The following is a 12,727-nucleotide window of genomic DNA, read 5'->3' as shown; positions in this document are numbered from 1 at the left end:
TATAAAAAATAAGACAATTGCAAAACAAGATATCTTTGTTAATGAGCATAGCACCAATTTCTGTGATAACTTATAATTGTTTAAAGTATTCTAATACTCCTCAAACATACTGTTTTCATAGCTCTTGGGATTTTGCTTATCATAGTTTTTCAGATCCAGATATTTTAGAAATGTCATCTATTTATGTTTCTCATGCCAATGTTGTAGGACAGTTTTAATTAAGAAGGCATTAATTAAACAGTTAAAGGTAAATATTTAAAACCCAAAGCACACATGCATACATATTTAAAGTCATCATAGTTGATACTTCATGATTCCCAGGTGGGAGAGTATTCTCATAGAGAAGGCTCCCTTCTGCATAATCAGCAGCTGACTATATATAGGTCATAATAGAATCGGGAAGTCTTCCTGAGGAAACTTTCTAAAGAGATCTAAAGATAAAGAGAATTGTTCCAGGTATAATCTAGCACTAAAGTTTTTCGTTACTTGCAAAACCTTAAATGTGAGAGACTGCACATTTTCAAGACTGTTACATTCTGTATATTCCAGTCGCAATCCGCCATTCAGCAAACAGCAAAAATTGGAATTTAAAAAAGCAGAATAGGAAGATTATTGATGCCTTTGAACTTTGATGTTGGCAACTTCTGAAAGCAGTGTGGACAACCAAGAAAACAAAGTGATGGATCATCAAACACATCAACCCATTTCTCACTTGAGGCCCAAATGACCAGTCTCAAGTTATGCTACTTCTATCTAAAGTCTATTCTAATACAAAGATAGTCCAACACAAAGCTTATTGCAATAACATAAATATAATGCTAATTCATAGTAGAAACTAGATGTTTTTTATAAAAAAAGATGTTTATTGAAGAGACATACTCCAAATCTCCACTAGTGCACACCCAATAGGGTCATATAAACAACAGGAGAAAAAGAAAAGAGCTTTCTGTAGATTTACCTTTCTGTAGATTTCAATCAGGTGTTCAGGAAAATCTGGATAGACATTTGGTACAGATGCTTTATTTTGGATTCCTCACCCAGAGAATGGAGTTGAATTTGATAGCCTGAATTTCTATTTCTAATATGATGATTCTAACATAATAGATTTTCTTGTACATAAAACCTTGTACATTTTTTGGCAAATGATACATAATCTTTCTTTGTTTTAGATTATACTGTAGAAGAAAAACCATCTCATATATCAGTGATGCAACAGCTGGAAGATGGTGGCCCTGATCCTCTTGTATTTGTTTTAAATGCAAATTTATTGTCTATGGTTAAAATTGTAAATTGTAAGTCCCAGTTATTTTGAGTAGATACTGAGTATCTGGCTATTAAGTACAATTATGCTCTGTTGTTATATTTCTGCTAGCAAACAATTATTCTTCATTAATAGTGGGCAGAGTCTTAGTAGGTACTGTTTGTCAGAAAAAATTTGTAGGATTTTTGGGGGAGGGGAGGTTGGGGACACAGTTAGAAATTTTAAGGGTCTGCTTATATTGGTAATATTTATTTCTTGACTCAGGAAAATGGCAATAATGTAATAGAGAAGACTCCCCGTTTAATGTTCTGAATAATAATGGAATTGTTAAAATTACATTTCTATCATCAAATGTGTAAATTGATTACATGTGATAAAATTTCATCTAATTTTTAACAGTTGCTGTAGAAAATATGACATTGGGTTAGAATGCAATATTATGTAGCACTTGGCAAGTTTCTTTTTAAAAATATTTTAATTAGAAAAATAACATGAAGGAAGAGTTAAATATATTTAGGTATTATTCATTATTGTGCTGGTGGTTTTTATTCTGTATTTTTATTATACATCACTCAAAGTCTTAACTAGGGCGATTCATAAATATTGTAAGTTAAAAATTTCCTGATCATCCAGTGCAGTGTTCCTGATCCTCATACATACTTCTTATGGATAATAGCTATAAAATATTTATTTTGATAAACAGCATCCTATAGTGTATAAATTCACTTAATACTTTAATTTATTTATTTTTTTGCAGATGTGAACAGGAAATGCTGGTGCTTTACTACAAAGGGAATGCATGCAGTAGGCCAATCAGAAATAGTAATTCTTCTCCAATGTTTACCTGATGAAAAATGCTTACCCAAGGATATTTTTAACCACTTTGTGCAACTTTATCAAGATGCCTTGGCAGGTAAAACTCTGGCTATTTTAAAAACTGTTATGATTGATGGCACCTTTTAAAATTGTTAAATAGGCCTTTTGAGGTTCTGAACCCATATGGAATATTTGAGGAGATTGGGAGCATCCACCTTGAAATAATTGCAGCATATACCTACTTAACAAAGTATTCAGTTAAATATCTCATATTTCTAAATAGTATTAGCTTCCCTCCAAGATTGGTAGCACAAAGTGCTGGCTCATAGGAAGGAAGGAAGGGAAGGGAAGGAAGGAAGGAAAGAAAGAAAGACAGACCTGTGGATTAGCATTTGCATCTTGTGTGCTTGCAGAAAACTCGAAAGTCATACATGCAAGTTGATATTTTTCGTGCTGAAAAAAGTAATTCCACCTGTGAAGGGAGGGAGCCTTACAGACAAATTTGGATGCAAAATTCATTGATCAACTAATTGATTCTGGGTTTGGCATACTCTGTTTTGAATATCCTCAGCATTTCACAAGCTGTAGTAATGTTCTTCTCACTTGTGGTCTTGCGTAATTTATTGTCTTCCCAATTTGGTTTTGAATATTGCCTTTTGAGCACACTGTTCTGTAATATTGTGAGAAACAGGATTTGGGGACAGAATTATTTGTAATAGGCAAATTTTACCTGGATAGGATTCAGTATTTTACCTTTCTTTAGTTCACCCAAATAAATTAATTCATGAATTATGTGTTGGATTGCAAAAAGTATTGCTTTGTGAGTGGATAATCTTCATGATTCATAACCTCCTACATACATTCATTTAGTAGTGCACAAAGCATACTTAATATTGATTATGACATTATAGTATGTGAGAGAAAAGAAAGCATTAGATCAACCCAAAGTTTAACACAATCATCTTATTATCTGACACAGATGCAATGAATCTAATTATTGCATCATAATAGTTTTTCATATATAGAAAATTTGCTTAGAATAGAAGTATTATCCATAATTATATATACTTTTCAATAGTTTAAAAGAAGGCAGGATTGGTAAAGGATTTTCATTATAACAAAGGGATTTTTTTCAGCAGAAATTAGGATACTTTGTGATCTAAGTATCTGTTAGATACTTTGTGCTGTTAGAATATTATACCACATGTCTGTGCTACTTCATTTCTGTAAAGTTGTGATATTTTCTACAGCCAACCCTAGCATTATTCATGGTGGTACAGATGCTTTAATTTGGATTCCTCACCAAAAGAACCTCAAGTATCAAATGCTGTGAGGCAGAAGGTTACTGATTCTTCCTCTTAAACTTTCCTGATTTTCCCACTGTAGAAGAACATACCCAATTTTATTACATGGACTATTCTCAGTACCCTAAGCTAGCTTACAGACTCTTCTGTGGTGAGGGACTTGTCCAAATGTGAATACTGAGTTAAGGTTCCTCTGCATATTGAAACAATTCCAGGTTCCTTATTGGAATTTCTTAAGTTTCAGTTTGAGGCTCTAAAATAAAGAAATAAGAAAAAAACATTAAACAAATGCTTTCTTAATAGAAATGATTTGTATTATTTGCTTTTTTGAGCATATATATCTTGAGACAAATATCTAAACCTGTCAGTGTAGCAACTCAGATATGGTATGTAGATATGTGTATTTCATTGAATGAATTGACAGTGGGATCTAAGCTTATCTCTTTCCGAAATGTCATTCCAAAAGGAATGCAAGCAGCGCCTTACTGGAATTAGGATGGGAAGTAAGAAATCATTTTACTTTTTTTTAATACTCAGGATTCCAAAATGTAATCAATTAAAAATAACAGATTTTTTAAAAACTATGTATGCGGTGATTGGATTGTTTGAACCTGATAAAATTTATGATGCATTACAGGATAGTGCCAGCTTGCATTCTGTTTAGATTGTCATTTGGCTACATTAAAGTTTAGTTCTTGCCTCGAGATCACTAACTCTAGTTGTTTTTTGAGAGGAGGGGGAGTTATTTAAGAATGGAGATAAGAAAGTTCATCTTGCTTCTTGTCTATTACTGGGCACTATAATGCAGGGATTTTATTCTGACAATGTTTTACAAGGCTTTGGAGTCATTGGCTATGGAGTGGGTAGAAATAGATCTAACATACTAGCACTTCCTAAATAGTCTGAAGGAATCACTTTAGATTTGTGACCAGCATACATGTGGTATAACAAGCTTTCTTTTTCTGTCTGCTCTATCAAATCGCAGTAAGTTGTAACCAGAGTTGTATATCTTTTTTATGTAAAGAAGAATGTATACTTCTTTAAGAGTATTATGTAGACACTTTATGTCTACTGTAATGAGTTGACTCTCATTACTATTTTAAAACCAAGCTGGGTGACAGTGCCTAACCAGTCTCATTTGAAACCAAAAGCTACGTTGTACCTGGTAGGCTATATAGGCAAGTCTGGGATTCCCAAAAGAAGCCAGTGGCCTTTATTCTTCATTTTAACATAAGGGATACATTACTTCAATCAAAGTATACTTCAGTATGTGGAAGTTCTTGTTTTCTGGCTTATTAAGTGTCAGGCTAGACTTGTATGTTAATGGATTGTTAGAAATAATAACTAAGGGTGATAACTATATGAAGCTGTTGGGGGAGATCATCCGTGGTTTTGGGATGAGTTGCCAGCTGTACGCTGATGATACTCAGCTGTACATTTTCACCTCGGATCACCCCAACGAAGCCGTCGATGTGATGTCCCGGTGCCTTGAAGCCGTTCGGGTCTGGATGGGGATGAACAGACTTCGACTCAACCCATCCAAGACGGAGTGGCTGTGGATGCCGGCGTCCCAGTACAGTCAGCTAGTTCCGTCGCTGACTGTGGGGGGCAAGTCACTGGCCCCCAGGGAGTTGGTTCGCAGCTTAGGCGTTCTCCTGGATGCACGGCTGTCGTTAGAAGAACACTTGACGACCGTCGCCAGGGGAGCTTTTTATCAGGTTCGCCTGATCTGCCAGCCGCATCCCTTCCTAGACTGGGAATCGTTATGCACGGTCACTCATGCCCTCGTTACCTCCTGCCTGGATTACTGCAATGCTCTCTACATGGGGATCCCCTTGAAGAGCACCGGGAGACTTCAACTGGTACAGAATGCGGCTGCACGGGGGATAGAGGGAGCGTCTTGGAGCTTCCATATAACACCTCTCCTGCACAAGCTGCACAGGTTGCCGGTGGTCTTCCGGGTGCAATTCAAGGTGTTGGTGATCACCTTTAAAGCGCTCCATGGCATGGGACCAGGTTACTTACGGGACCGCCTACTGCCGCCAATAGCCTCCCATTGACCTGTGCGCTCCCACAGGGAGGGTCTCTTCAGAGTGCCGTCAGCTAAACAATGTCGGCTGGCAGCCCCCAGGGGAAGAGCCTTCTCTGTGGGGGCACCTACCCTATGGAACGAACTGCCTCTGGGGCTACGCCTTCTTCCCGACCTCCGGGCCTTTAAGCGCGAGCTCAAGACTTTTTTGTTTCACTGAGCAGGGTTGGCCTAAGGGTAATTTTTAATGGGTGGTTTTATTACTTGTTATTTTAATATTCGGACTATGGAATCAGATTTTTAAATTCAAATGTTGTGTTTTAATTTTTGTATGTCTTTGGCTGTAAACCGCCCTGAGTCTTCGGAGAAGGGCGGTATAGAAATGTAAATAATAAATAAATAAACTAAAGCAGGAGAGCTTGAGAAGTTTAATGAATTTATTCATAACCTAAGCATACGTAATTCATATATTTTATTTTGATACTTTTCCTAAATACTAAGGTGCTCAGATTCCAGTTTCAGCTGTCAGTCTTCTAGATACACGAATAATCTTTTTGGAGTAATATTGTTTTGGAATACAAACGATACGTTAAATGTTGCAATGTTAAGTGAATAAAAGACTGATTTGCTTTTGCTTTAGTATGTTAATTAAAATTTAATATTGGTCTGTTTTAACATTAAATAATTTGTGTTGTTCTTTGATTATTAGTAGAATAAGGATTATATGCACATTTCTGTTTTGATGGTATATGTACCGCTAAAGTAACCATACTTTTGCTTTTGTAGGAAATGTTGTGAGCAACCTAGGACACTCATTTTTCAGTCAGAATTTCCTTAGCAGCAAGGAGCATGGTGGTTTCCTATATGTTACACCTGCGTATCAGTCACTGCAGGACTTGGTGCTTCCCACCCCACCATATTTATTTGGGATTCTTATCCAGAAATGGGAGACTCCTTGGGCTAAAGTCTTTCCAATCCGACTCATGCTAAGACTCGGAGCTGAATACAGATGTAAGTCCTATTTTTTCAAAAAATTAGCAATATTTCTTATACTACTTTGGAAAAACCTATGAAATGATATAGAAAAGAATTTGAGTCTCTTTTGGGTCGCAACACTTTTGGGTAATAACATTCTAGTTTTTTATTTTGGTTCTATTCTATGAAAGGAGTTTATTGTGTTCACATAAAGGGAACCAGGTGTAGTTCCAACATCAAATTAAGCTATAATACAATGAGCTTGCATAATATGTTCTGTAAACTAAGCCATGTGGTTTATAGAGTGTGGTTTTATGGCTTAGCTTGATGTGTGAATCCAGCAAATGATACCTTATTCAGCAAAGCAGAGTAAGGCAAATTGGAAGTTAATCATTGGATCTTAACATACTATGTGAACATAGGTTTTGTTTTTTCTTCTTGACTAGAATCTAATAACATTAATTTTTCTTTCACTAAAAATCTTCTTAAGTTTTTAAATAAATAATATTGCATGTTTTTTCTTTGTGTGCTTATTACACATTTATTATTTATTTATCTATTACCCATAAGAATTACAACAAGGCAAATTCAGTTACAGAATCAACTATATTAGTAGCATATTTCTTAATGAATATAGATTATTTCTTAATATTTCTTAATGAATATAGGGAATATAAGTCATCACTCAGTGTTTCTTTTGTATGTCTACTTATTGAAGAGGCAAATGAAACTTAAGTCAACTAAATGATAGATAGAAAGACAGGTACTTATTTGCAGTTGCTCTGTGTAAATAAATACATAGAAAGTGCTGCTAGAAAAAACTGGTATTTTAACCCAATGTACCTTTGATGTTTTAATTCAGCACAAGGCACATATGTTTTAATAAAAATTCTTGATTAGCGAGGCACTAAAATGATATAACGATTCCAGTTGCCTTTTTATGTGTGATAATAGAGGTAAAGGGGGACATAGTGCCTCAGTAGCTAAGACACTGAGCTTGTCAATCGAAAGGTTGGCAGTTCAGCAGTTCGAATCCCTAGTGCCATGTAACGGGGTGAGCTCCTGTTACTTGTCCCAGCTTCTGCCAACCTAGCAGGTCGAAAGCAGGTAAAAAGTGCAAGGAGAAAAATAAGGACCACCTTTGGTGGGAAGGTAACAGCATTCCGTGCGCCTTTAGCATTGATTCATGTCGGCCACATGACCACGGAGACGTCTTCGGACAGCACTGGCTCTTCTGTTTTGAAACAGAGATGAGAACTGCCCCCTAGAGTTGGGAACAATTAGCACATATGTGCGAGGGGAACCTTTACCTTTATCTACTTTTGTAGCAACATATACAAAACTGTTTAAGTAAACATTTCAGAAAATAAATCTGAATTTTTGGGGGTTTCTTTTTAGTGTATCCATGTCCACTTTTCAGTGTCAGATTTCGTAAACCATTGTTTGGTGAGACTGGTCACACAATTATGAATCTTCTTGCGGTAAGTAATAATTACAAGGATTGGTTTTTCATTTGCTCTGTCATATTTAATAAAGAAACTGTGTTATGTTTTGGTATTCTCATTTACATACACAATTATGTTGAAAAGTTCCAGAATTAGATTACAGGCTTTTTCTTTTATTTGTGTATATATTACTAAATATGTGACCTTAAACATATCTTAAGATTTGAATTGTATCTTCATTTAGCTATAGATATACTGCTCATATTAGATACACTCATGTTAAGATGTAAATAAATGAAGAGGTTTTTAATGGTATTTCTAAATTCAGAAGATATAGGTATGTTTGCCTAAATAAAACTGTTGCTTTCTGAAACCAAAATAATATTTTGAGTGTATCTTTTTCTACATTTAAAAGATTTGTGCTAAATGTAAATGCATTTATGCTTAAATGAATAGTGTATTCTCAGTCTTCCGGAAGCAGACTTTTGGAAGGAAGGTTGGGTGGGAGGAAATAGCTAGTCATATGGGTGCTATCTTCCTACTATTACTCATCAGGTCAATATTTTAATTTAATTCTGTTGTACAGTTGTCATTTAAGAAAGTATCTCACTGGAAACGTTATCTTTTATATCTCTTTGATTTTTCATATCGCCTCTGAAATCAACTATATGCTTTGCTATTTTTTACAGAATAATAAGATGGTAGTTATTACAATAGAATTTAATGCAGCATGTTATTAAAATATTTCTGTACAATTCAAAATATATGAAATGTTAAAGTTTGATTATGATCAGTAGCTATTATGATTTTGGTTATTCTCTGTGTGCCAGGACTTCAGGAATTACCAGTATACATTACCAGTTGTCCAAGGCTTAGTGGTTGATATGGAAGTCAGAAAAACAAGCATAAAAATTCCCAGTAACAGATATAACGAGGTATTTTTATTTATTTATTTATTTTATTTGTCACAACAGTATATATAAGCATAAGCATGAAATAACTATACGATATATAAGCATATATATAAGCATAAACATGGAATAACTATACGAATTGGATACAATCAAAGGGAACATTAGGACAGGAATGGTAGGCATGTTGGTGCTCTTATGCACGCCCCTTACAGTCCTCTTAGGAATGGGGTGAGGTCAATAGTAGATAGTCTTTGGTTAAAGCTTTGGGGATTTTGGGAAGAGACCACAGAGTCAGGTAGCGCATTCCAGGCATTAACAACTCTGTTACTGAAGTCATATTTTCTGCAATCAAGATTGGAACGGTTCACATTAAGCTTAAATCTATTGTGTGCTCGTGTATTGTTGCGATTGAAGCTGAATTAGTACACTCAGTTTTGAAATCCATTACAAAGAGTTTTATTAAATGAAATTCTTATTGATATTACTGTTGTCTAAGTGCTCATTTTAAAAAATGATTTGTTTTACTATACTTTATAAGTAAATCCTTTTTTAATTAATTTAACTGATAAATATACTACCAAATAATTAATATTATTTGTGTTTTAAAGACGGTTGGAGAAAAATATCTAAAAATAATTACCTTTGACATGATTTTGCTAAGGGTTTCCAATGATGAATTAAATCTATGAACTGTTTACTGTTTATCTATAATCCTATAGTATTGTATCCCTTAACGTAATCTGAATATCTAAGCTCTGTTTAAACAAACAACACCCAAAATTGCCATTTCATGTCACACATTGAGCCACCATTCACTATATCTGGGGCGGGGGGAAGTATGTGAAACTTAGAATTAGTGAATAGTGGCACCTTTTCTGCCACAACTATTTTAGCCAAACATTTTCCATGTCTATTGATCAATCTTACACATTAGCTCAGCTTGGAGGTAGTATTATTACCTACAGAAATAGTCTTTGCTGCTTCAAGTCATTGGTATTTGTGGGTTATATTGCATGAATTATTCACTTCAGCTCATACTATAGTATTTCAAATTGGTTAAGGTCAATCATTCCAACGTGTGAAATTTCTTGTGCCTAGACATTACATTTTAGTGTAAATTTACTCATGCATTTAAGATTGTAGTATTTCTGTATGACTCACATGTATTTAAACTTTATCTTATCAATCGATAAGATAAAGTCATATCCTGTAGAAATTGCAGATACAATCTAGACACCATTGTTTCCCTTGATTACTAGCAATTTTATTTTCATCACCATGCATTATGGTTGGTATGATGTTCTATTGTTAGAAAGCTGTGTTTTGTTGCTTGGATTTGAATCAGGAAAGGGCAAAGCCTCTGGCCGTGATACTACTGCCATTTTGACCTTGTGAGCACTGATGACACTTTTTTGAAGTTTGCAGAAATCTCTTTTAATCAATGATTTACTTCCACAAACCTATTTCATGAAGAGTAAATTCTAATTGTGAGACCTCTCATTCGGTGTCTCGCATCGGATAGCTATCTGATTGGAACATTTAACCAATTCATCCTTTGTAAGAGAGCTGATTATCTTCTATTCGTATATTTTGTCCAACAGAGAAAATGAATGTGGCTCAGGTTATTCACCAAAGGGAAAGATGTGGGTAAGGGCTTTGGATGTTGTTTGTTTAACCAGCATCCAGTAGTATTTAGATGAAGCTCTGATCACATTATAGGACTTTGTAGATCAAGATTATGAAAAATTCTAAAGGGTTTATAATAATTCAATACTGTACATATTGTCCTCAAGATATAATCCTGGGGGGATATTGTCCAAAGTATCAAAATGTTTGTCTTTAAATCATAGCCCATATTATACATTAATGGCAGATGCTCTATTTTGGGGCGTTTGTTACAGATGATGAAAGCCATGAACAAATCCAATGAGCATGTTTTAGCAGGTGGTGCATGCTTCAATGAGAGAGCAGACTCACATCTGGTTTGTGTGCAGAATGATGATGGCAACTATCAGACTCAGGCCATCAGTATTCATAATCAACCAAGGAAGGGTGAGAGTTGTTGAGTGTTTTCTATATAAATGTTGATTTCTTGAATTATTTTCTTTCGTTTTTAAAGCTGCTATTGATCTTTAATTTCATAAGTATATAGAATAGAATAGAATAGAATAGAATAGAATAGAATAGAATAGAATAGAATAGAATAGAATAGAATTTTTATTGGCCAAGTGTGATTGGACACACAAGGAATTTGTCTTGGTACATACGCTCTCAGTGTACATAAAAGAAAAGATACCTTCATCAAGGTATGAAATACATGAATATATATATTCATCAATAGATGAAAATTCATCAATATATGAATCCATCAATATATGAAATACAAAGGCAGAATTTGCAGGTTCCTAAACTAGTCATCAGACTTCAATTATTTCTTGATATTGGAATTTTGGAATTGGACTTTAAGTTTGTTGAATTTTGGTACTCTTTTGTTTCCTATTGTCTTAAAACTAAAGCATCATTAAGGAACATTTGTTAAACTTGCCAGAATAAGACTTGTCTTTCTCTAATAGAATCTTTAAGTTTGTGTATATATTTTTTTTGTAGTCTTTCTCTGAGCAAAATTTTGCATGTGGGTTCATGACCCAAACTAGTAAGGTCTTCAACATGGGCATGGAGTGGAGAACACAATAATAAATGTACATTTTGTAAAACAGAATGTAAAATGAGTTAATCGTGATCAAGTATCCTTTTAACTCTCAAATTTCCCAGAACATTTCCGTTTGCCTAAAATATATAGTTTATATTTTTCTTTAAACATAGTAGTTGCATAATTTATTTTTTGCTTCGATTGTTCGTTGTTTTGCTATTGAATTAAATGGATGTTTTATATTTACATTTTACTGTGTCTCATTGTTGCAGTGACTGGAGCCAGCTTCTTTGTATTTAGTGGAGCTTTAAAATCATCTTCAGGCTATCTTGCAAAGTCCAGTATTGTAGAAGGTAAGATTTCAGTCCTTTATTTGTTCATTTATAAAAGTATAAGTAAACTGCTTTGCAAAACAGATTTCATAAAAAAGCAAGCCAATAACAATTAACAATTGCACAATGATAAAAGTTTACAGATTACACACTATTTTTTTTAACCATCCCTGTAGAATGATGTTTTTCTAGAATCTAATCCAGTTCAGTTTTCAAATTCTTGTCGAAGTGTATAGTACTATATTAGAGGCATGGATACTATTTCAGGTTCACAAAAATAGATGTAAATGGTCACTGATGATTCTTTTATAGACAAACAATTGCTTAATGAAGGATTAAATATATCTTTAAATTATGCATTATTCTTACTGTACCAAATCTGCCATTTCTTTAAAGATGAATATAAAGCTAAGAATAGATTCAGGTAATAATGGAAATTAATGTAGCCTATTTATTGTTCTTAATTTTTAATGTTCTTGAATGTTTTTTTACACAATGCTACAGGCAAATTCAACACCTGAGGTCCCACTTTCTAGCCTGATAACCACCACGCCAAACTGGTTCTCCATCTATATAATAATACATGATATTTGTGAAAGTCAGGATATTAGGCTCTCCTTTTTCATACTTTACATGCCATTCCAGCGATATATTGTTGGAATTTTGTTAAGTGCTTGTATCTTTTCATATGTAGATGGTGTGATGGTACAGATAACAGCTGAAAATATGGATTCCCTGAGGCAAGCTCTGAGGGAGATGAAAGACTTTACAATTTCTTGTGGAAAAATGGATGCTGAAGAACCTCAAGAGCATGTGCATATTCAGTGGGTGGATGATGATAAAAACTTCAACAAAGGGTACCTTAACAACTTTTTGTTTTATTTAGTTTTGTTGAATTGCTTCACACATAACGCTGAGTTATAATTATCATGTGAACCAACAGGAATACCTGTACATAATGCTACTTCCTGCATTGCCAAAAGGAGGAATAAATTGGACAG

General features: G+C 34.4%; 1 protein-coding gene across 4 annotated transcripts in view; it reads left to right on the top strand.

Annotated features, from left to right (window-relative positions):
• The window catches only part of ZFYVE9 (zinc finger FYVE-type containing 9), a 40,774-nt gene that overhangs the window by 22,211 nt on the left and 5,836 nt on the right, over positions 1–12,727 (top strand). For all 4 annotated transcript variants that reach the window (XM_058174947.1, XM_058174949.1, XM_058174950.1 and 1 more), the window contains exons 8-15: positions 1,170–1,292; positions 2,019–2,174; positions 6,197–6,421; positions 7,784–7,866; positions 8,661–8,765; positions 10,646–10,796; positions 11,667–11,747; positions 12,421–12,583. In XM_058174947.1, coding sequence (XP_058030930.1) covers positions 1,170–1,292; positions 2,019–2,174; positions 6,197–6,421; positions 7,784–7,866; positions 8,661–8,765; positions 10,646–10,796; positions 11,667–11,747; positions 12,421–12,583 — 1,087 coding nt within the window. The remainder of the gene's footprint in view (positions 1–1,169; positions 1,293–2,018; positions 2,175–6,196; positions 6,422–7,783; positions 7,867–8,660; positions 8,766–10,645; positions 10,797–11,666; positions 11,748–12,420; positions 12,584–12,727) is intronic.

Source organism: Ahaetulla prasina, chromosome 3 (assembly GCF_028640845.1).
Source record: "Ahaetulla prasina isolate Xishuangbanna chromosome 3, ASM2864084v1, whole genome shotgun sequence".
Taxonomy (NCBI): Eukaryota; Metazoa; Chordata; class Lepidosauria; order Squamata; family Colubridae; genus Ahaetulla; species Ahaetulla prasina.
The sequence above is the reverse complement of the archived record's forward strand: the minus strand, read 5'-3'. Positions and strand labels throughout refer to the sequence as shown.